This window comes from Prinia subflava, chromosome 8, assembly GCF_021018805.1.
Source record: "Prinia subflava isolate CZ2003 ecotype Zambia chromosome 8, Cam_Psub_1.2, whole genome shotgun sequence".
NCBI classification, from domain to species: domain Eukaryota; kingdom Metazoa; phylum Chordata; class Aves; order Passeriformes; family Cisticolidae; genus Prinia; species Prinia subflava.
The window spans coordinates 26,809,678-26,834,996 of record NC_086254.1 but is presented as its reverse complement, the minus strand read 5'-3'; the positions used below and the strand labels follow the sequence as shown (position 1 = coordinate 26,834,996).

The 25,319-nt window shown below is 39.2% G+C and overlaps 2 protein-coding genes across 3 annotated transcripts in view; both read right to left on the bottom strand.

Moving 5' to 3' along the window:
* The window catches only part of ADRM1 (ADRM1 26S proteasome ubiquitin receptor), a 62,919-nt gene that overhangs the window by 7,564 nt on the left and 30,036 nt on the right, over positions 1 to 25,319 (bottom strand). The window lies entirely within an intron of this gene.
* OSBPL2 (oxysterol binding protein like 2) overlaps positions 361 to 25,319 on the bottom strand; it is a 35,007-nt gene continuing 10,048 nt past the window's right edge. For both annotated transcript variants that reach the window (XM_063404282.1, XM_063404283.1), the window contains 13 exons: positions 21,949 to 22,113; positions 14,885 to 15,032; positions 14,568 to 14,643; positions 13,233 to 13,367; positions 12,113 to 12,210; positions 11,269 to 11,451; positions 8,668 to 8,775; positions 8,276 to 8,365; positions 7,517 to 7,637; positions 5,687 to 5,815; positions 4,861 to 4,984; positions 4,139 to 4,229; positions 361 to 2,951 (listed from right to left, as the gene is read on the bottom strand). In XM_063404282.1, the coding sequence (XP_063260352.1) occupies positions 2,849 to 2,951; positions 4,139 to 4,229; positions 4,861 to 4,984; positions 5,687 to 5,815; positions 7,517 to 7,637; positions 8,276 to 8,365; positions 8,668 to 8,775; positions 11,269 to 11,451; positions 12,113 to 12,210; positions 13,233 to 13,367; positions 14,568 to 14,643; positions 14,885 to 15,032; positions 21,949 to 21,985 (1,443 nt within the window). In that variant the 5' untranslated portion in view covers positions 21,986 to 22,113 and the 3' untranslated portion in view covers positions 361 to 2,848. The remainder of the gene's footprint in view (positions 2,952 to 4,138; positions 4,230 to 4,860; positions 4,985 to 5,686; positions 5,816 to 7,516; positions 7,638 to 8,275; positions 8,366 to 8,667; positions 8,776 to 11,268; positions 11,452 to 12,112; positions 12,211 to 13,232; positions 13,368 to 14,567; positions 14,644 to 14,884; positions 15,033 to 21,948; positions 22,114 to 25,319) is intronic.

The window sequence follows — 25,319 nt, the reverse complement described above, 5'->3', positions numbered from 1 at the left end:
TCCTGGCCCCTGCAGGTTTGGGATCCAGCACCACACAGCCCTTGCTGTCCTGCACCATCGCCCCACGGATTGCAGGGCAAAGGTGCTGAGGAACAGAGTCCACCACCTCCACCCAGGACTGCAGGTGTCCAAAGCTCCACTTTAAATCATCTTTTTCCAGTGAACATCACATTAAATCAAGGTACAGCCCCCGAGTTGGCTGAGCCACAGTCCTCCTGCCCCCTCCACCAGCCGCTCTGTACGGGTCTCACAAAAATCTCTGTCACCATCCAGAGGCCCAAAGGGTATTTATTAAGTATTTATTATAATTTCTTTCTAGCTGGTTTTTCTATGTAGCTGTATTAACATATACTAACACAGTTATCTTATATACAGTGTTTAATCAAGTTATAAAAGTGACATTCTTTCAAAAGGTGCAAAGTTATTAATGTTTTGACACGTAAACTACTGAGGCGAGATCTGCATCGAAAATAAAAACTTTTGGACTTTGAGAGCATTAGGAATGCCAGGGCTGGCCAAGCAGAGCTGTGTTGGCAGCATGGGGAAAGGGTTCTGAAAGAGTTGGTGATGAAGAACAATAAATTAGAAGAATGGATTTGGAACTAATCTGAAATTTTACTGAAACTTCAGACTAAAGGAAGACGGGGGTGAAGATGTAACTGATGAAGTGCTCTTACATTGGAAATGCTCCCAGTTTCTTTTTATATCCCATGAAGATTCTATACTGAAGTTTGGATTAAACACGTTGGTACAATTGTTTCATGCTTTCACATAATGACAAGGCTTTAGGTCTTTGAATTTTAAATCCTGGCTTAGACAAAGGGATGCTAACCTGTACACCTCCTCTTAGAAACAGAACATCTGTACAGTTTTTTTCCATTCAGGCAATTTCTATTTATATGCATTGTTTTAAAAACATCATCCAGCACTGAACATACTATGCAGTTAAAGTGAGTTTTAAACTCCCACTGGTCTAATATGTGACTCCTTTCAATCCTCACCTAACAAAGAATTCCCTATGGCACATGCAGCGAGTTTGGAAAGGGGTTAACAGCACTTCACACTGCCAATAAAGCTCAGATTTTTATCAAAACTATTTTTATGCTGTTCCATGTGGATCAGCAGTGTCTTTTCACAAGTGGCAGTGCCTGTACTAGGAACAAACACAACCCCACTGTGCCACTAAGTCCAGCTCAAGTCGTGAGGACTTTCATCAACACAAGGTACAAATTTTGGCAACAGAATCAAGTTGTCATGAACAAGATTCAGATTGTGACCTTTCTTACTGCCTTGAAGTTTTACAGCTTCTCCTATTTTGACAATGAAGACAACTAAATTACCCCCAAATTTCATCTAATTATTTTACACATGATTTGACAGAGGAATTTCTCTATGAATATGTTAATTTTCTTTTGCTTTTTAATCCTGTGGCTGAGAGAGAAACACTTCAAAAATCTCCTTTTTGGATGAAATCACAGATGTTTTGGACACAAATCAGACCAGTTCTTTCTTGAACTCTTCATGTTGCTGGCACTTAACACAAACAATTTCTAAATTACTGTAAACTTCACAGCAGCACAGCCACTCTCCATTTTCGCCTGGTTACTCAAATAAAACTTTCATAAAAGCAGCACATTAGGATTAGTTTTAATTACTAAACCTAATTTTTCAAGCCTCTCTCACCACCCTGGCCCCTGAAGTGTACCACTTGAAAGAAAATGAATGCATCAGTTCAGTAATTGGTTATTTCCATTATTATATGGCTTTGATGGTTTGATATGGAACAAAAAAAAATCCCACTTTTTGACATCATGTGCTCACAGGAAACTTGTAATAGGTATAACTCTGCCAAAGCTTTAAATTGATTCTGCTTTTTCACAACATACAAAACAGACATGACCTAATAATGAGAAAAACATGCAAACCAAAACTTCCCCAAAACATGAACCTGTGCAGATACACACACGGAAGTGCTTCCAAAGGAAAGTTTAGTCTAGAAGCATACACAGTGCCAAAGCTGCCAAAGGTAGTGCACAAGAGTTAAGCCTCCAAGTGGTAGCAAGCAATATATTGTACATTGGAACCACCTCGACATTCCTTCTATTGCTTCCAAAGCTTCTCCTATGATAAGAACAGCATTTGACCTCAGGAAAAGCACATTTTGGATTGGGTGTGCCCTTCCCTTCTCCTAACGTATGCTCTATGGGGTTTATCACAGGTATACAGTTTAATGCTCACAGTGTCCCAAAGTTGTGAAGACTCTGTAACAGACAACTAGAGTGCGAGAGGCTCGGGCTGGGTTTGTGTCCTGAGTCTCTCCGTTATGGAATTGTTGAGAGGGGCCCAGGAGCTCCCGGCCCCAGGGAATGCTACATACAGTATGGGGAGTGTGACAGCACTGGGGCTGATCCTGTTGGTGCCACGTTGGCTTTTCATCCCTGCTCCGAGTGCCAAAAACTTCAGCTTCTTCACTACTGTACTAAGTAACAAGGATATTAACTCTATTTTATTTAAGTTAAGTAGTTTTCGAGGATGTTATGTGCTCTACGGATACAGCGTATCCTCCTGCCAGAGAAACTAGGGGAGGAAATGGAGAACCAAAGGTCCCTCTGAAAATTAGTGAAAACTTGATGATTTCAGGTGCATTTATGGAATGAGCGCAACAGTATTTAAATATTTGGCAATCCAACATTAGTGATAATTAAATCATTGATTGTTGACTGATAGAATTTCTGTTAAAATTTACTTAGAAAAGCTGGTTTTTGCTATCAACAAAACCAGAGTAACTGGCTTGGAATGAAATCTAGTAACTAGATGTCCGATGAGATGAGCAATTGGTTCTGGAATTTCAGTATATGTCTGGACAGTCTGAGAAATTTCTATCAAAATAGCCACCTGAGTACAGCCAATCTGGAGTCCCAGTGTATGGGTTAGTGCCTTGATGAAACCATCTGTAACACAAAAAAGAAAAAGGAGAGAGAAACAATGAAAGAAAAAAGCCAAGAGAATGAACAGTTATTAACAGGGAAAAAAAAACAAAACAGTATTGCTTCTTTCACAAAACGTTCTAAAAATACACTGGTATTTCTTATAAAAATAATTCTCAGGAAATATTCTGAACATGAAAATCATTGAACTTCCTACACAATTATCACCACCTTGTAAAGCATCTTTTATTTTAGCATAAAGTCAAGTATGAAACAGATTTTCAAATTGCTGCCCTATTCCAAGTAAAAATAACATTGTTACTCTAGATTATATATATTAATTTTTACTTTAAAAGAATGCCAAATCAGTTACACAATCATTGTAGGAAATCTGTCCCAAGAGGAAACAGTTTCTGTTCTGTGGAGCTGTGCCTGCACAGAACATCAACAGCTGCTCACTTTTTAGCCACAAACCAAAACCAATTGTATATTCTCTGGAAGAGATTTTTCAAGGCATTAAATGGAATTAATCTGTAGCTACTCCTCCAGGCTTTGGGAAAAGAATGCTTTCTCTTTTGAATTTCATAAAATCATGGAGCATCCCAACGTTCTTGCCTTTGAAGGAAACAACTGTTGTGACTGGCCACGAGCACACACTTGACTGCACAGCACTGGCAGCTGTGAAAAGCACCCTGTGGGAGCAGCAGCCAAATCACACATCGCTCCCTGATGCACTCTGTGACTCAGAAATCACTTGAATATGCAATCAAAAAAGCAATTTCTGAAGCATCCAAGCCAAGAAATCCAAAGAGTGTGATAACAAAAGGCCCTAGAGGGCCACAGTGTCTTGCTCAACTACCAAAAGCTGGACAGGAATTGGTTAAAGAAGAGATAACACTTAACATTTTAACATTCATTCTAACAAAAACATGACCTCTGTAGGTTAAAAAAAAAATAATCCAGCATTACCACATTAATTAATTATGACAGGTTTCAGCATTTATTATTAGATAATTTGTCCAGGACAGACTTATCAGTAATTTTGGCTTTCAGCTACATACTTAATTGTTGACTCAGCAATGCTTTAAGTAACTCTACAAATTGTGCTGTCATGGAAGAAATCAGACATGTGCTGTCCTGAATAAAAGTAATTCAAGCAGTGTACCCAACTATTCCAAGCTTAAGCAAATCCCTCCTTCCTTGACCCTTACCGTGTGTGCCACTCCACCTCGTCTTTTGCACGCTCCTTGCGAGCAGCTCTTTGTTTCTCTTCTAATCTCTCCTTCTCTTTGCTTGCCACATCTAGCCAACATTTCAAGAGAAATTGGTAATTTAGCAAAAAAGAAACAAAAATGCAGAAAACGCAGGAAAGACCAGAGAAATTAAATAGAATTCATTTAAGCACAAGGAAGCATTTGCTGTACACAGTCTTTAGCAACAAAAACCTAAAACTCATTTCAGAAAAGTTGCTGCTACAAACACAGAGGTGGAACTGAAATGTTGGTGTTTTATCTCTCAGAAGCACTGCACAGAGACAGCAGGGAAGAACTCAAATTAGGCATAACAGAGAGAGTGATTTTTTCACTGTTTGGCCGTGTGTTTCCTGTGACAAACACCAGAGCAGCACAGCACATCTGCTCACCACAGACAAACTCCAGAGCAAGTGGAGCACAGCTCCTCCCAAGCTACAAACATATCATAACACAGGAGAGCAGCCCTGGGATCCACCTGGGATGCATCTGCTCTCTCAGGCTGATCTGGGAGAAAACAGACATCATACACTGCTCAAATGCATGTTCAGTGCTCAGGATGAGAAAGAGTTAGGGCTGCTCTGGGAATGAGAAACTGAAGATTGTTTCCTGCATCGATATCCCTTCAGCCATCCCTCCCAAAGCTCACCCATGTGCAAGTATTCCCTGCAGCACACACGTACCCATGTTCCCGTTCTCCATGTTCCTGATATCCGGACGCAGCCGGCAGTCTGTGGGAGCCAGTATCGCTTCCATGCCCTTTTCCAGCTCATTGAGGCTCACAGCAAAACTGGTGAAATTGTACATCTGAAAAGCAAGTTAAAGGGAACACACACAAGTTATTGCAGCAAAGCAGTGCTGGCTTTCCTACAATCAGTGGATACAACAAAACTTCCAAGAGAAATTGCTGGGTCAAACCCCTGCTGGCTGCCCTGAAGGCAAGGTGAGGTTCATACACCACCAGCTGGATTTTTTTTTGGAGGGAAGGAACAAGAAAGGGCAGCTGGGGATAGAAATCACAGCTTTCATTTTTTAAGCAGTCTCAGCTTGTGAGGATTAAGACAGATTTTCCATGATATTGATATTTAACATCATGATTTTTAGGAAAAACCAAAACAAAACAAAACCACCCACACCTAAAAGACCAAAAAGTCTTGCTGAAACTATGGAAATTAATATCCAGCTGTCCAGTTACTGCACCCTGTGGCAGCTTGTCTTGGAACACCAGGACCAGCAGAAGGGAATGTGTATCCTTCATTTAGCTACTCAGAGCAAAGATCTCCCAGACAGGTTAGCCTAAGTCCCCAGATTCCCAGCTGCACTCAGAGCCTGCATTCCTTGTGCCAGCTCAGACACAGCAAGGCTGCTTTCAGCACAGGACTGAAGCAGAGCTTGCTGGAGTGTCATTTTAGTGTAGCAAGAACTGCCAGAGCCTGGTCCTGTGCCAAGGAGTGACACTGCAACAAGGTTCCCTGGACCATTGCTCCTGTTCCCTGTTATCACAGTTACCTGTGAGGAGTTTGGTGGCCTGCAGTTTATTCTCCACAGCAATTTACTGCCTGGTATGAACTGCACCGTGTCTTGAACCTCCGGCATATCATCAGCCTCATCATTTTCAGATTTAGTATCTTCTTCACTCTGAAACAAACAGGAACAAAGGAACATTGGATGGTTTCATATAGGATTCTGAAGAATTTGTTCACATTTAAGATACTGAACACTCCTGTACTTCTGCCTCATTTGTCTTGTTTGCTTTTCCTCACTCTGGAAACAGACCCTCTCATTTTTATCAAGTCTTCCTCCTGATATCCCTGAATAAACTCCCAACACTTAAATAAAATAAAACTTGAATATCTGTTTAAAGAAATCAATAATAGTAATCATAGTAAATTAATGACTTTCAGGACTGTTTTCTCCAGCTTCCCTTCTATCCTATGCCATAGCTCAGTTTCACCTCACATGACCATTATTTCTTCAGGTGCAAATGAGACGAGACTGGAATTTAAACCAGTTCCCAAGTTAGTTCTTAAGTCATAAATAGGGCACACCTGTTTTTGGATATTGCTTCATCATTTGCAAAACATTTGGATGTGTGGCTAAAAAAAGACAGGCCCTTGTTTCAGTCTGATGCGGACTCCAATCACAATTATCACTGCCACTTTGCTCACTGTGAAGACTGTGTCCTTAAGTTTATGAATACAGTGACTTTCCTTCAAAGTTCCTCTGTTACCAGCTGCACTGCTGTGCTACACATCTAAAACTCCAATGGTTCAGGAGGCTGCTCCCAGAATCTGAGAGAATCTGACTGCTCCAGGACACAAACAGCAGCATTGTGGAATTTTAGAAGATTTCACCATGAAAACCCATTTAAAACCACAACAACCAGAAGGGAAGTTTGAGGCAATAACATCCTGGAGTGACAGTAACAGTTTTTCTCACTCCCACCCCTTTCTATTTTCTTTCTACCCTCTCTGACATGGCTCATTTGTTTCAATCAAAAATACCCTACTAGGTTAAACAGGGCCTGTTTTATACACTAGAAAACAGCTCCATATGGTTAAAAATCTAATTTCAATCATTTGGTTTGAGTATTCATTATTTAAAAAGACACTTCTAGGCTACTTTCCATGTCAACATCTGGTTTACTGTTACACAGTTCCCCATCTAAATATAGTCTCAACAGGAAGGAAGGAAGGAAAGAAAGAGTTGATTTTCTTAAGATGAACAGAACCTTATTATTTTTTTTTAAAGAGTCAAAATATAACCCTGTACCATGATGGAATCCAGAGCCAAAAGCAAGGCCTGTTGTTGCTCTGGATTCTTCTGATGTGAATACTTTTAAAGTTTGAGCCTCTTAACATCAAGAGTGATTAGCTTCTGTTTAACTTCTCATTTTCAGTGAGTAACTGTTGATATAAGGAAACCCAAAGTCCTCTGCTGCAGCACACAATATTTCCCATTTTCCATGTGACACTGAGGTTTTGGCAGCAACTTATCTGACACTGATTACACACGAAGTAAAAACCCTGCATGTTTCCAGGCCTCTTTGTTGTAAAGATTTTCTACATCATAAGTTCTGAACATCTGCATCACCAAAAAGCATATCTGACTTAAACAAAATTATTACTTGTTTTTACTGCCCAAATCCTGGTAATTTTCACTGCTGGAGTTGGCAGTAGAGCCACTTTCCTTATTCAAGGACTGGACATTAGCTTGGAGGTTGATATTTGATGATTTCTCTGCATTGATGATTTAACCCTGCATTCACCTAAATCAGATGTTTAGATTTCATTCCTGACATTCCAGAATCTTTTCTCCCTAAAGAATCCTTCACCTTACCGACTTCTTCTTCTGCTCACTGCCTCTCTTCTCACTCTTCTTGTAGGTCTCGTAGGTGGTGGGATCAGTGCACCACAAACATTCTGTCCACTTGCCATAGATCACACACAGCTTCTTCTTGCTGCAGAGAAAGCAAAGAACACTGAGCTCTTCCTTCAGATTGAGCCTGCTAAGCCCAGCCTTGCAGATTCTGATCTATATTAAATGCTCAGCTTCCTACTTCACTGCATTTTATGTTTCTATTTGCAGATTTCACAGAATCACAGAATGGGTGATTCTTAGAAAACACAGATGTTTGATAGGCAAAGTAAAAGTTTCAGCTCCTTCCAGCCCTCCAGAACAGCTCCTCATGACAGTCACATGCTTTTGCCACTGTTAAATGAATGTGGGCACATCAAAGCAAATTATAATACAGATACTCAGAGTCACAAAACAGGTTTGGGTTAATTAAAAACTTCTAACAACCACATTCTCATTATTTTAAACTGAAGACTGGAATTATGACTGTACAACAGTAAATGCTTCCCACCTACTCTGCATTTTCCCTTTATTTCCAAAACTGGACTGGAGAGTTTTTCTAATAATGCTTACAAATTATTATCCTGGAACCAGGGGCTTTAATACTGACACAGAGAACAAAACTGGGTTATAAACTACATTATTAGCAATTCTAAAGTCCCATCGTTGTAATCACCATGCCATCAAAAGAAATGCCCCAGTGTTCAAAAACAGAGAGGCCAAGAGGCTTTTATCACTTACTGCTTGTCCTGGATGTATCCCTCCACTCTGTGAAGCTCTTTCCCAAACAGTCCACACGGTTTAAAATTAAGGACACATTTATCTCCAGTACTGTGGAGGAAATAAGTGCATGCTTAGAGAAGCAAGCCCCTAAATACATCAGAAAATTTATTTCACCTTATTTAGCTTTTTAAATATAGTTACAGTTAGCTGGTGGTTAGTTTTTTATATATATATATATATATAAATTATTTTTATTTAACTATGGTTTATTATCTGACCAGGGCATTAAAAATGGTTAAAAATTTCAGAATTCCACAGAACTAACAAATTTTGTGCAAGTATAAAATCTGCTCTGTAACACAAATGACCACAACAATCCCTCCAGCCCCTGGGATCATTACCAGCATTACCTGTGATTTACAATTTCTACCACTCCATACTGTTCTAGCCACAGTTTCCCAATAATTACATTATGTACACAACAGGTTGGATTTGTCCATGTGTAAGCTTCGTTGTGCCTGTTAAGGAAATAAGAGAAAGAAATCATTTTCTTGAGCTTGAGATGGAAACCTGTTTTCAATTCTGCTCATGGCAGGGCAAAATATTTAGCACTCCTCTGAACAGCCAGCACTCAGCTTCAAAACAGAACAGAAACAGACTTTTCTCTACAAACCAATGTGGTGCATCCAAGCATTTGTGCAAATTAATAAAGTGATATTACTCTTATTCTTCTCCCTTCTCACATAAGTTTTACAGTTGTTGTGCTTTGGAGTACAAATTTCAGCCCAATATAAAGAGAAGTTCAGGAATTCATCTTTTTTATTTGCATTTTCAAAGTTTTAAGTGATAAAACATAGTATTTGCAGGAGAACCAGACTAACAAACTAATGCCTAACAGTGTCTTCTATTCAACTGCTGCTGCAGCAGTAAATTGCAGCAGTAATGTGCAAGTGGTTTCCACAAAGATGCCACAAGTTTTCTCATCAGTATTTGAGGCCTGTTCCAGTGCCATTGAGGGCAATTTTGGAGGTGTGAGTGGTTTTTGCTTTTTTAGTTGGTTGTTTAACACCAGTGGGGCACAACAGCACTATTGCAAGCTCCACAAACATGACATTTGAATTCTGTTTAAACTACTCAATCCTCTCCCCAAAGATTTACTGAGAAGAAGGAAAAATCCTAGAATTGATTTTCCACTTGGTTTTATTTTTGGTTTATTATTTTGTGAAAAGCTTTCAAGGTGAGTTAACAGATCCTAAATCCTTAAAAGACATTAGTCCATAAATGATCAAAAAGTTAAACAACAGGATTCCTATTGTCACTAGCAGAGTCAAAGCCATCTATTCACACTCATCTTTCCACGGTGGTAAGGAAAATTTTGACGTTACCTGGTAGGCAATCAATCCATCTTAGAAAAGTTTATGAACTCTTTTAACAGAAAATACAGAAAAAGCAGTGTCCTCTGTAAAAAGTGCCTTGTACTTCAGAGAACACTCCAGTGTAGTGTTTCCAACTCATTTGTCCAGTACAGAGAAATAACAAATCATTGAATTCTCACAGCTCCTTTTCTTCAAGAAGTCTTTAGAACAATGACTACTCTTCAACTGGGAGGAAAAAAAAACCAGAATCCCTCAAATTCCTCCCCCAGCCTTTAAACACAGTTTTATTCCTGAACTATTCTGACTCCAGAAGCTTTACAGCATAAACCAAAACACAACATAAAGCACTTATGGTTAGGGCTGATTAATTGAAGCACATTTTGTGCTGGAGAAGTGAGGGAAAAGTGTCTTCTGATGCTCTGAAAAATAGTCATGGGTTAACATAAAGGCACAATTTAATACTGACTCACAGCTTTGCTTCCCAAACAGCTCCTTGTTCACTCAAGCCTTGAGCAGTTCTCAGACTCCTCAAAGCAACAGAATGGTCTGAATCACAACACTGAGAGGCTCAAAAGTTGATTTCAACTTCTGCTGCTAACTGGAAGCAATTATTTAAAATAAATGCTTTAACGGTTTATATTCCAGTTTAAAACTCAGCCTTGATTAGGCTCAGCAGGAATTTTAATAGTTTTCTAAAGAAAGGCTCTTGAGGAACAAACATTATTTTGATAACAGCTGCATTCTGCGCTAACGTTCACAGCTCCTTCTACATTCAGAAGAAATTTCCTTTATTTCCATCACCATTTATCTCCAAGACCAGTTTATACTTTTATGAACTTTGGAATATTAAATGCCAACAGCTGAAAAATTAAACTACTTCCAAAAGAAAGTACAGGAAAAGTCAATGTTTGCTATGGGAGGCAAGTTGGTTCATTATTGAAACCAAATGTTTAGAACTTTCTTAAATCAACATTTCAAAACCACCTCAGAGTTAGGCCTCAGAAAGGCTTTTATAAAAGCACCAAATGCAGAATACTTTATTTGCAACTGTTCTAGTGCATCCTCATGTCCCACTTAGGAAAGCTCCAGTCTTTGTGCCACCAGGACACAAAGCAACTCGTGGGACATCACGTCATTTATGAGAGACAAGCCTGGGAGCAATCCAGAGAGCCATTCTTGATTTTAGGAGGAAGCTGATCCTTCTCTGGAAGTGGCAATCCTGACAAGTTTCTCCTGTTCCCTTACCACAAGAACAGTTCTTGTGAGATGCAGCTCTTTCCACACAAACCACTAAAATCAACAGCAATACTGAAAACTGAGATGAGCATGAAGAGCCCAGTAAGAGAATTTTATCTCTATATTTAAATTTTACATGCCTTCCCAGAACTAGCTTTCAGTAGCAACCAATTTGTAAGAAATGCTAATTTCCATGGTGGAAAAACTGGGTCAAATTGCTACAGCTATGGAAGCATAACATAAATTTTAAAATAAACAGCTCTGAAATCAAGCATTGAAAATTAACTTGTAAATCAATTTTTACAACCTCTTCAGCAAGGGTTTTTTAGGTAATCACCCCTGAAAAGCCAACAGGGTTATTGTAATAAGTAAAAAAAGTTATTTATTTCTCATACTCACTTCAGAAGCTCCAAAGTAATTGTTCCCCGAGGTTCTGCTTCTATACTCTTCCCCCAGAATTTTAGTTTGGGATAGATTGATCCATGAAATACGAAGTCCTTATTGAGGCCTTCAGAATAAAATGCACTAATAGGTGGGTGGTGGCTGACTTGTTCAGATATAAACCTAAATCCTAGGTCCTCCCTGGCAACAACAACAAAAAAGCATTAAACAGTAAGTATATTTTTAATATGGCAGGAGAAAAGAGTTGATACTTAACAAAAAAGTGAAGTATTTTTAGATTAAACTGAAGGTGAGACTTTTCCTTTTCTAGTTCCATGACACATTTACAGTTAAAGAAATTAATTACTCTGCACACTTTCTTTTTATACCACAAACCAGATTTCTACCCAGAAAGGCATCTGAAGAAGTTTCACTGAAATAACTCATAAGAATACAGAAACCTTTGGGCAACATGAAAAGGTGTGACTGAAAATTCTTTTCTCTACTGCAGACATATCACTCATTTATTTGAGAAAGCTCAAAGTCCTTCTGACTAATTTCTCTATCCGACATGATCAACAAAACAATATTTAAATTAATGAATAGTGTCTGTTCAGGAAGTGTCTTTGGCAGAAGAACATGAGCCAATTTTTCTCTAAATAATTCAAAGAATACTCTGCCTAAACTTAGAAATAAAATTACAAGCTTTTGTAACAGCTTCTCACAAAGTTCAAGATAGTTTGAGGAAAAGATTTTAGCTATACTCAGAAATACACTTGAGTGGTATTTTACTATAACCAAACCAGTGTGAGAGTCTGCTAACTCAAGAACACAAACAGCCCCAATTTAAAATAATTACTACCTGGTTAATTCATAGGTTTCTCCTAACAGTGGGTTAAATGGTTTGCCAGTTCTCTCCCACTGAGAAGCTACAGCAGAAACTGCAAAAGCAGCTACAGCCTGTAAGCAAATTAAGAACACATTGTTATAAGAATAGTGCATTAAAACTCTAAGTTTAATGTAATTTATTTGTTGCACATTACAGTATTCATTATTCCAAAAAGGAATTGCTTTATATTGCTTAAAGCAAAAACATCTGTAAGCCATAGAATAAATGACAGAGAAGTCGGGAAATATAAGCACTTATTAAGAATATCATTTCCAACAGGAATTATTGTCTGTGGTAAATTCTGCCAGATTACACTCTGCCTCACCTACTTCTAGAAGATCAGCCTGGTTTTTAAAATCTACTTTCCCCCCAACTTTGACTGCTCCCCACCCTCAGCACACTGGAATAGAGCCTCACTCTCCTGGTGCCAGGTAAACTATTTCCAGCACAAATGAGACATCCTGAACCAGGCCAGCAGGTTCAGGTGACACCGAGGAGCTCCTGCAGGCTGGGAAATGAAGGTATGGACCACACAAACACAGGATCCAAGATAAACACTGCAGTTCTACTAAAACCACAGCTCCAGCAACACCAGCACAAGCTGATGCACAAAGGTGTCACCATATTCACTTCCTTGGTATGAGACCAGCCAGGTACTGTATCCTACTCCAATAATGACCAGTTTTGGAGAAGAAAAGAGTGGTAAATTTGTCTCTGTCACAACAATTTTTCATTCAGGAACTTCAAAATCATGAGGCCACTCAACAAACCAATTTAGAATGACATAAAGCCAAGATTTCATCCTCACAACACATAAAACCACAAAAAGAGTCACGGTGTCTAATTAAAGAAATTAGCTGAGATCCTTGGGCATGGTCAGTTGTGGCACTTCCAAACTCTGTGCACAGCATGGAGGGTCAAAGTGTCACAAATATTTGACACAACCACTATGAAAGCAGAAACTCATCTAGACAGATAAATTGGGCATTTTTACAGTAGCCCCTGAGAAAGAAATAAGAAACTGTCTTAAAATCAAAGACTGGGAGGAAAAAAACTTCTTGTGCATTACCCAGAAGCTGGTGGGGGTTCTTACCTGCATTCTTTCCAGGGGATCTGCATGACTACAAGCCTTATTGATGAGGTATATATGCTCCATATATTCTGTTATCCTTTGAAGGAAACTCAAGGGCTCGTTGAAGACGATGGGCATCGTAATCTTGGACAGCTCCTACATAACCACAGGGCAAATTGACTTTTTAGACTCAGCACTAAGTTAACAACTGGCAACAACAAGAATTTTGATTGTGGGTGAGCTTATTTATAGTATTCCCAAAGGGTATTTGACAGCCTCCAAGTGCTACAGCTGAAAGGGGCTGGAAGCACTGCAGAACCCTACTTGAAATCTGAAATAACAACATAAAACATTGATCCAGCTAACCTAATAAAATTAGAGAGAATGTTACCTCCTCTGCTGTGGTCTGTGTAAAGCAGAAGAGGTTAAAATTTCCCTAGGAAGCAGCAATAATGGGCCAACCAGCTCCGTGCTGATACTGAAGTGCCACACACTCCTTGGAAACCCTCACATGCTTATTTGCATAAAATCTATCTATTGTACTGCAGCAACCACAAATTATTTTTTGAAAGGAACAGTTACATAAAGAATAGTATTTGAATTGCTCTAGCAGATTTTAGTGGCTTTATTTAAGCAACCTGTTATCTGTGTCAGACCGTTTCTGGGTTCCCATGTGGGTACAAGACAGACAGGAAGTTCACACAGATTTCCAGCACCTCAGGTCTTTTACTTTACCCAAGCAAATTTGGCTGTTTAATTACAAAGTTGCATTCATGACTGAGCATTAAACATTTATGTAAGTGCTTAAAACGTAGCAGAATGCCACCAGGTGAAGTTAATGCAACATTTTCCTCACCTTGGCACAGGCAAGGGAAGAAAAATGTTAACTTTAACTAACTTAAACTGATTTGGTCCAAGAAAAGTTTTGAGTAGACAGGTCACTCATCCCACCAAAAGGAGTTCTGAGAGAACAACTGCATCTTCTAGATGACATGAAATAACAAAATAAATTCCTGAATCACATTTTGCTAAGTAAAGAATAAAGAAAAAAAGCAGATAAGAGAGCATTGTGTCAATCAAACATATTTGGCTATATTTTAATGGCTTTAGTCCAGTTCTTAAAGGACAGCTTCAGATATGCCAATCCACATGCTCCAACAGCTAAAGAAGATATGGAAATAGTACTGTTAATAAATAAATGTTGAGATTCTGGGAGTTACAGTTTAAAATTTTTTCCTAGTGAAATAAAAAAGGAAAATCCACCAGGTTTTAGATTCTGTCTTGATATTTAAGTAATAAAATTAATCAGCTGACATTAGGAGACCTAACACAGATGCTTCATCCAAGCTAACTTACCAGTCCAATGCATTTTTTTAATATGCTCCACACACTAAAATCACTTCTAGAAAACATTGGGGCAGGTAATGATGTCCTGTAATAGAAAAAAAAAATCCAACTGTCTTTATCAGCCCATTAAACAATAAGCCATTTTCTTTTCTATTGAAGCAACTTACAGAGGAAGCAAAGCATCACCCCAGACTTGGCAGAGGAGCAGACAGGTGAAATGACTCTCCAGTCCCAGAGAATTCCCCTCTGCATGAACAGCAATGCCCCAAAAGGTATGAGCCAGCACATGCTCACCTCTCACCTCCTATGCAGCTCTATGTGTTTACCTGTGTCTCTTAATCCCATTTTCTTGTATCTCTGTCTCTCCATTATGCTTTCCAGTCCTATTGCTTTGGTGTGGATCTAGATCAAGCATTTCTGGGACTTTATGATTTGCTTCTGAGAAGTCTCCTGAAGAATTGTCAGAATCAAAGCCTGTAGAAAAACCAAAAGGCAACAGTTTTCTTAGGGATCTTACCACAGAGTGCCACTCACATTTTGCAAGTCTCACACTTGAAGTGTCTGAGACCTACACTTAGACTAGGTTAGTTTATATTTCAGAGTATCAGAGTGAAAACCCTTATTAAGTGACCTAATTTCCAGGAGTATTATGAGCCAACTATTGCATTAGAATCAAGAATTATCATTTTTCACACTGCTGAATATAAAACTCATTTAGAATCTTAAAAGCTCTCGAGTAGCTCCTAATCGGATTAGCTGCATTGTCTCTTTTTCAGAGCTGCAATGTAATTGCAATAATTTGTTTCAGTTATGTAGTTTTCCTCAAAGACCTTAAATAAATTAAACTTACACTGCTAATAGCCAAAGAGGAAAAGAAAAGAAGAAAAGAGAAAACAGCCATTTCACAATGCAGGGGCAAACACCAGACAACAGGAACCACAGAACTGGAGGATATTGAACTTCTTTTTGCCACCCATATGTGCAAACCATCTAACACTCCCCTAATGGTTGCAGCAGGAACATGTGGACACCAGGATCAATCATTCCCTGAGCTCTACAAGTGACCCACAGCCTGACCTGCAGGAGCTGGCTGCATTTCCTATGTCCCAAATCCATCCCCTTGGTCAGGAGCTACTGGAAACACCACTGCAACCAAACCCCAGCTTGCAGCAATGTGTCTGGAACAGCTTTATTCCTAAAAATGTTAAACCAGCAGGAATCTGTAGAACACAAACTTGTGATATCAAGCAGCCCTAAGTAAAAGCTGGACTAAACCAACAATCCCAGGTTCCAGTCTAATGATTTTTAGTCACATAAATTACACACATAGTAATATAAATAATGATAATTTTTGCATACAGCTTTGAATAAGATTTTAAAAGCATTCTGTGCACCTCTATACACACCCTTGGTCTCAATCAACAGCAAGAGGCCTCCCCTCAGTGCTGCTACCCAGACTGCAGAAATAAACCACTTGTAAACCACAACAGCATCACCACAGAGCACCTAAAATGATCAATTAATACAATCTTTCACAACTGTCACAGCACTACAGCAGAAAACACTGCTGATCAATCAGTGTAATAAAGGAACATTTTCGCTGAAATTAATTCTAAGATCATTAAGTCCTTTCTGAGTGCCAATTCTTCCCCAAGAAAGACTTTGGTTTCCAGCTTCCAATTTAGGAGTCAGAATAAAAAAGCAACATTAAACATGGGTATTTGCTGGCACACAATTTTTTTGCTATGGTTTTAAGGAATACATAACATAATTTTAGCATTCCTTTCATTCCAGCTGTCACAACCTGGGCAGCCCCTTGTCTTTGTACTCACATCACACTCAGCTATGGCCTGTCCTAAAGTCCAGTTGTGGGTACACAAAGATTATGAAATATTACAAAGCCTGTAAACACTCTAATGGAGTAAAGAAATCAGTTGTGACAAAGATTATTTCAATTTTAAATAGACTAAAACACTGTGATCCTCTGCCATTAACTTTTTTACAAAGTAGTACTTCATTTTAACCTCTCCAATGACTGCTTTTGCTGTATTAGAGCAATTCATGCAAGGCACACATTCCAGAAATAAAAACCTCAAGACCATGGCAGTAACATTCAGAACTGCACCAGGAAGTCCCAGTGATATGATCTTAGTTGGTAAACAGCAGGTGTAATGGGTGATGCCATGTCTTGTCCTGTCTCCTACATTTTGATGTCACAAGAATGTAATTATACAGCAATAACCACACCTTGGCACTCTTAGTACTCAATTGGAAAGCATGACAGTCATATATAGATTCAGGTCATTAAAATGAGGACTACCCTGAAACACCTGTCTTAAAGAAACCTTCAGTCAACTCACAACAAAATATTTATGATTTTAAAATAGTATTTTAACCATATATTAGTAGTTTTGGAACCTGTTACAGTACAAGCAGCAAAACAACTCATTAGCTTAACTTGTAAGTTGAGAAACAACAACAAAAAAAAGAGCTTTTTGGTACAATACCCTCACCCAAAAAACTGATCAAGCTCACGTGACACAAGGAACAGCATCACTTCAATGAGATTAACACCTACATGTGAAAGTAAAGCTTCACACAGGAACAGTCCACTGACTTATAGGGGAATAGTTCTGAAAACTTACTGTAATTTCAGTCTTTACACTGAAACCCTGCAAATCCTATCAAACGCTCATTGTGTTATCCACATTAGGATTTCTGTCTCCTATGGTTAAAAATTGTTTTGTCCTGTTCTTGTAAAGCACAACAGGAATCTACATTCAAGTATATATATTATTTATGGACGACAATATGTCAGTGGTAAGTAAATAAGTAAATAAATGCTAATTCAAATGAGTGTCTTGCAGACAAACAACAAAAATTAAATCCCTGCTCCAGAAAAGGAAGTACATCAGAAGGGTAAGTTTGCTTTTCTTTGACTGCATTTCCATCTAATTACTTAAAAAACAAACCAAAACCACTGTGGTACAGCCAGATAATCACAGACTCTCAACTACACTTTCCACCTTAGCATCACATGACTTATCCACTACAAGCCCATTGAGAAAGGTTCACAAGATGCTTCTCAATGAAGTTCTAGGTATTATGGTTCTATTAAGAACTATCCAGACACTGTTTTATGCAGAGGAAGTAGACCTGGAAGAAAAACAACTTACAGAAATGATTTGTTGTAGTTTTTCCAAGTTCCAAAAAGAGCATTACACCAGCTGCCAATAAAGGTTTGAACTTGAGAAACTGAGTAGGCAAGAGTTACTTACAGGACAGTTTTCATACTGAAAAGCCACTGGGAGTCAGGATCAAAATGGAGATTTAAAAGGAGGATAGGGGACCAGAGACAGAAATACAATGTCAGCATTAGATTAATCAGAAGTTCCACTTACATGTGTTAAGAGTGAAACAAAAGCTTTTAAAAAGCCTCAAACTTTCAAAGTAAAATACTCAAGTTGCGTGCAAACATAAACCTATTTCAAGAGCTTAAAGAAAAGTGACTTGCCAGTAACTTTAGTTCTCTTAGCCTTCCTCTTCCACATCCTGCAATGAAACAAGTGCACTCAGAGTGTGTGCCCATGAGCCAAGGCAGCAGAGCCCTGAGTCATGGACAGACACCAGACCTCCCCTTTGGACAGGCAGCAACTTCCCTGAGTACTAATTAAACCTTGTCAGCCAGGGCAAAAAGGGAATCAAAATACCTGGGTACTGAGAGCCTTCAGACCTAAAAAAGGCATTAGGAATAGGATAAACATGCTGGAAGTGCAGACAGCAAGTGAAGCCAGAGGTATTGTTGTTCTTTGCCAAAAATTAACCATCTTCCACCTTCCTAAATAAGTCCATTGCCACAGGCTGTAGCTGATGGAGGCAGGCTGGCCTTTCACAACACCTGCAATACTCACAGAGCCATTGATTCAGTGTGATCCAGACAGAATGAAAATACATCAGTTTGGCAGATAACCTCACCTCCTCCTCCCCATGCGAAAGCAACAGACAACAACATCCTCACAACTACACCTGGCTGGATGAACCAGCCAAGCCTCATGGGCACAGAACGCATTTCCATGAAACTGCAGGCTAATATTTAAAAAAAGCAAAATTAAACTATTCATGTTCTCAAAAATAAATTATCCTGGTAAAGAGCCAAGCATTTTCCTGCTTTGTGGCAGCACGTTCACAAAATGCTTTGGCAGAAAGATACCTGACAATATCAATGAAGGATACAGCTCTAAAACAGGTCCCTGATGGCACACTGTCTTTACAAAGTCTGTGATGACATTAACACACACAAGGTGACACAGATCAAAGCTATATGCTCCTTGTCTCAAAGAAAAATTGAAGAATCTGAAATTCATCTAAGGATTGACCATCTTTATCCTGATCCAGCCTCAGAGAAGGCAGCCACTGGAATTTGAGAAAAAGCAGATTCTTTACAGCTGTGATGTCTGGAATTAAGTGAGATCATAGGTAACATTCCCAAGGGATTCCCTAGGGCAGTACTCATTCATGAGGTAAGGCTGTCAAGTGTCAGCAATGCTAATAACCTCTGACTGCACAGAAACTTCTCCCCATGGAACCTCTGTCACCAACTCGATTCATCCCCTTGATTCATCGATATCCAGTCCATGCTGCACCTCTGCAAGTGCCATCATCACCCAGTCAGGGACAAACCATGTGCCAGGAAGATGATTCCCAACCACAAGACACACAATTCCCTCCCATGAGCATGTCTTTTGGATGAGATGGGGACAGTGTCAGAAGGAGGAAACTTCTCAGCCAAGGAGTTAAATCCAGCACTACAAAAATCAGGGGTCTCCTTAGGAGAGATTTGTACTCTACAAGTGGATGTCATTAATTAATAACTATGGGAAAGCTGTGACTTCCTCAAGGAGTGAGTCCATACCACCTTAAAGCAGGCAGGAAACTACCTGGGTGATTGCTGAGTGTGCTGCAGAATTCTGGAGCAACTCCCACAGAGTCCAAGTGCTCTAAGCCTGGTTTACTCCCTACAGGACACCAACCCCAGAACCCAATTCCTAAAATCAGTGAACTGGGAACACATTGCAGCTCCTTCAGGGGAAACCAGGGCCCAAGACTCAGCAGCAGCAAAAAATAAATGTATGGTGCACACACTTTTCATCTCAACACTAAAAAACAACTGGAAAACGTGCTCGTTCCTGGCAGCCACATCCCAATCCTAGACTTTGAGCAGATTAAGCACATCTGAAGGAGCTTCTGCCCTTCTACTGATCTGACCCAAAAACAAGGACAGCATCCCTGGAAAGAGCACACTGAGGAGCCTGCCAAGGGAATTCCAGGTTTTTTTAAATCAAAATTTGGAACCTCAGATCCTGGAGTTCTCACTGGGAAACCTGGAAACTCACCTTGGCTCAGAAAGGAATTTGATTGTAGACTTGATCTCCTAGGAATACTGCATCTACCATGTCCAGACCATTCAAAAACCAAGAGACAGGCAGGCACTACCAGGACCCATTAACACCTAAAGATTCACTAAAGCACCATGTGAAAGACCCACAGGAGCAGAGAGTTACTACAGACATCAGCAGCCAGGGAACATGAATGCCATTTATAGCTGTTCTTCACATTTTTGAATGACCTGGACAAGACACAGCCACAAAGCACTCGGTCTGACTTCACTAGGTTTGTGCAAATAACTCATCAAGCTGTCAGCATCTCCTAAAGCACCCAGCTGGGGAAAGGGATTGAGCACCAGTCCTTAAAGACAGACAGTCCCGAGGGAGAACAAATCTGAAGCAAAGTATCCCAAACTTAGCACTACTCTTAAACTAAGTACCAGGCTCCAAGAAACACATATAACATATAAATTATATATATATGTATATGTATAAACTTATCTCCTGCCAGCACATTTCCCCCTGTGGAGGCATAAGATGAGGATGGAACAAGGAGTGCTCACAGAACTGACACACAACACCCCAGTTCTGAGCAGCCACGGCTCCAGGTACAGGAACAGCTCCTGCACAACAGCTCAGTCACCACCACCTGGAGCACTTGCAGGAGGAATCAACCTTTTGAGGTAGAGGGGAAAAAGAAGAGGAAAGAGGACAAAACCAGAGTGTCTAAATGCAGGTGAGTCAAACACCAAGGGCTGTGCAGTTCTGCAGCAAGGGACAAAGGAATGCATCACCATCGAAGCTGTACAACACAGACCTCATGTTTAGAGGTACATTTCTTTTCACACCTTTTTCAGTGGAAAAAAAAAATCTAGTTCATTTACGGCAGCGACCCTGAGCTCTTGAAACTGAAGGATTACTAACGACATACAGATACAACCCATTGTGTTTTCAAGGTTTTAATGGTACAATGGTTTGATTTTACAGATGAATTTAGAGTACTAGTCCCCATCACTCCCAGCTGGCATGAATGCAAACCAAATTTCCTTCTCTCCTCTGTGACATAGTTGTGACAAGTCCTGTACAGTCTGCTGTCAGTCACACAGCTTCACCCAGCCCCCTCTGTTTACTCCTCACATGAAATTTCCAACCAACCATGTCTGAGTCTACCTTACCCACTTGTATCTACCATGCTACTTCCATTCCTTCAGCTTTCACACTTCCCATTATTCTCTTTTCATTCCTGTGATTTTACATTAATCACTATACACTTGGTATTTCTCATTTCACCTCTGCTACAGGATTTCTCAGGAGACATTTCAGTGGAAATCTTTAAAATTGTTTGAGATCTTTAAGAGGATTTCCTTTCTTTGTATTAAAATACTTCAAGCATTTTATTTCACCACTAAAGCCATCTAAAGCTCTTATAAATAACTATTCATCCTTATTAGTTGAAAGCAAAGTACTATTTGATACACTGCTCAAGTGTGAAGTGATTCATGTTTGCTTTTTTAGAAAAAAATAGGATTGCATAGACTATTGGCTCTCTATCTTGAAAACATATTTTTACAGCAATTTGTTTCTGACTAGAAAAACATTTTCTACTGCAATTCTTTAGGATAAGTTTTCCATTAAAATAAAAAAATGAATACAGTAACAATAGAAACAACCCACAGGAAATATTACACCTTTCAAAGGGTCTGCTTCTCAAGCTCCTATTAAATTGATTTTCACAGAAAATGAAAGCATGACCTGGCCACTAAAGGACTGTTCTAGCGATGAAATAATAACTGGCATTAAGCTTTAACAAAAAACCCCTCATTTCCAAGCCTGAACAGGAACTACAATTTTCCTCTTCTACGTTTCAGAAGACATCATTACAAGTTTTACCACCACAAGTTTACTTTTGATTTATTATTAACTGCTATATATTACCAGCCCCTTACCACACACACAATGCAATTTATAGGGGTTTTCTTCCCCTTGGCACCGTGCCCATCACTCACCCGTAACGGCATCATAAAACTCCTCTTCACTGTTCATCCTTCAGTGTGAAATCTCTGTGCAGCCACTGCAGCTCTCTCTAATGCATCGTTGAACTTGATTTAGAGATTAAGTATCTGTGTGCTGTCAGGGTCTTCTTTTGCAAATACCCAGCTGCTTTAGATGATCTATTTGACAAGACAGGGAAAGAGAATTAGCAGCTTCCACATTTCTCCTGTGTACAAACACTCACACTTGACAAACACTAATTTTCCCGTTTCTTCCCCTGGCAAAACATGGAATTTTGCATTTGTAAGTAAACAGCTGTCTTTGATACCACAGTAATTTTGAAGACAAGTACTACCTGCCACAAGAACAGCTGATTTACTGTGCCACTCTTCTCTCTGTATAAACACTTCACATACGTTACTGTAAAATGTATCTTATTTACAGCAAGTTAAATTTCAGGCAAGTACAGCTAGAAGGAGCAGAGAACTGACAGAAGAAAAAGCCAGCTGGCAAACCAAAAATTCTGCTTTAGCAAGAGGGTAAGCCTTACTGCATCCTTAACCAAGAAAGCTGGGAACAAGAAAGAACCTTACTATCTCCAAGTCTGACCACTGCATGAAAATGCTGGGTCTGACTCTACATCATGCAATCAATATGTAGTGATCCTGAGAGAAGTTTTGTCAGGCTACTGCTATGCATTCTTGAAGAGACAACTGGAAATTTTTCCCTCTAGAAGGAATGTAAAGAACCAATGAAGTTTTCCTCACTAGAACCACACACTCTCCAAATAATTTACAGATTTTTGTAGCATTCCAGCTCTACTTTATGGATAGACTAAATTAGATTTTTTTCCAGATGGTTAGCAATGGTGTAACGCAAATATTTTTACCTCACCCAATTTTAGTTTAAGGAGAATGAGAAAATTTCGTTTTCACTCTTACAAATGTTCACCAGGTTCCAACAACAAGCCAAGTACACAGCAATAAATGACAGCATGGTAATGCTATCGATATCTCCTCCAAAACAACCTCAATCTGTCAGTCTCAATTTTTTCTGATCCTGAAGATTCCACTGCTTTTGTGACACTAGTTTCTCCAGAGTAATTATAACTTGCACAATTCCATTCCAATTAAGGGACACAAAGCCAGAAGTGCACTCTGCTCCTAGGAGAAGAGTTTACCATGTTTGAAGCCAATTTCTTCTTTTTCTCTGCAAGAAATCGAACTTTTTTCAAGTCTTTTCCCCCTCACTGCCCAGAACAAAAGCTGTTTGAATGTCTCACATACATTCAGTTCTTCTAACTGTCCATTCAGAGGGGGGAGCTAAACCAGCCCATTATGGGACTCACCTAAGTTAATTAATTTAATGCTTGCCTTGAAGTGTTTTATGTGTTTCAAGGATAGGTATTTTAGTTTGTCACTTTTCCCTTAGGAACCTCCCATTTCCTTGCTACTACAGGATTTTATAACAATCTCTGCAGCAGCAATATCAGATTTACAAGTCCTCACCCTCCAAGTATCTTTGAAGATGCAACACATTTATGCTTTCAACTGCCTGCAAGCATTGCACCCTTCTAGCAAAACGGCTGCCAGTATTTCCAGAAGGAAGCCCTCTCATGATCAGGACTATAACTAAATTATTTTCTCTATGTGTTCTTGCATCATTCCTTTTTCTGTTTAGTCTGGTATACAGGGCACTAAAAAATAAAAATTATGGCTTACAAAACTGTCAAATGTCATTAGGAGCCTTAGAATAAATAAGGTCATACAGATGAATGCCAGTTTCTCCTCTCCCCTCTCCTGCACAATAATAATTGCACAAAAGGCCTTGTGAAGTGGAACTACAACCCACAATGTGCAGTTTTGCTGCAGAGACAATGAAGCTTTCCTATAAAAACACTCTGCAAGTATAAATGAAGTGACCAGAACCAGAGATAAATGAAAAGCAGAGTTATATTGTGTTCTGCTGACATCTACCTCACACCCCACCTGAAACTCACTGCTATATGAAAATTCAATCATATGCCCGTAAATTATATACAAAATATTCATTGAAATTACTTTAAATAATTACAATTGCAAATCGTCCTAAGGTGTTAGGAACATTTAAAAAAGGAAAAAAATAATATCTTTTGCTGAGTTACACTAGGAATAACTTCCCACTTGTATTATTCTTTTACATTCAGTTCTTTCATACAGCAGAGATTAACATGAATTTGCATGTAGCTGAACACACAGTGATAACAGCATTCAGCTTCCATGAGCCAAAAAGCTGGGATTAAATCCTGTTCTCTTACTAAGAGCAACAGCAAAAGTTACTTTCAACTAGGCTGAAATACCATAAGACAAAAACATCCTGGTGGCTTCATGTTCAAAATCTGTAATCTGTATTTTCTCCTCCATTCCCTGATTTCCAGAATTCACCTGCACACCAGCAAGTGTGGTTATTAGCAGCTTTTATCAAAATTGCAATTAAAAGAAGGGTGCAACACTGCTGTATCATACAGACCTTCAAGAGCTCAGGACGAGCTGCTGTCCTGGAAAATCTTTCATAAAGCACAAACATCCTGTTATAGTCTCACTTTTCAGTCTCTTCTACAGCGTAGAAGAAACACAAAGTCTATTTGGACATTTTCTTGCATACACAGTAATCAACAGGAATGTAACAAACATGTTTTCAAACAGATTTCACTTGTTGAGAGAACAGTTTCAGCAGTTGAGGTTTGCTGGTTTACAGGTTAGAATTATCTTAGTGGGCTTCACTTTCCAGGGAGGGCCAAGGGGCTGAGCCTGGCTGCCCAAGACAGAGATACCCAGAAATGTGCTTTTCCTGGGGATCTCAGCCCAGCTGCACTCACCAAACCATCTTATCAATAACAGGGAAAAGCTGCAAGCAGAGGCACCTTAAGAGAACTGGAAATTCCTCATTTAATGATGACAACACACCCCTGACCACAACCAGTACAGATTTTGTGGTTTACAGGATAAGCAACAAAGCTTATCTACTTCCTCATATTTTAGGGCTTTGGATTGGTACAAACTAATTTGATTTATTATCAAATTTGTGTGCATGAGTACAAAAGACTACAATTATTTTTATTTTTGCATCAAAATAATTTCCCTACAGGGGAGATGCTATTTTTGAAGCTCACACTGAATGACAACGGATAAAAACATCCAAAAAAAGCATAATACCCATCCAAAGAGCACAACTTTGATTGGGAAATCTGTACTGCAGCTGTAATATCTTAGATTTCACTCTGATATATTCTCTGATACATTGTCCAGAATATTCACAGTAAGATTTTACTCTTTGAAATTACCTTTAAAGTTGAGTGTTAAAGCAATTTATAGAAAACAGCTAAGCCTAACATAACTCACTGAAG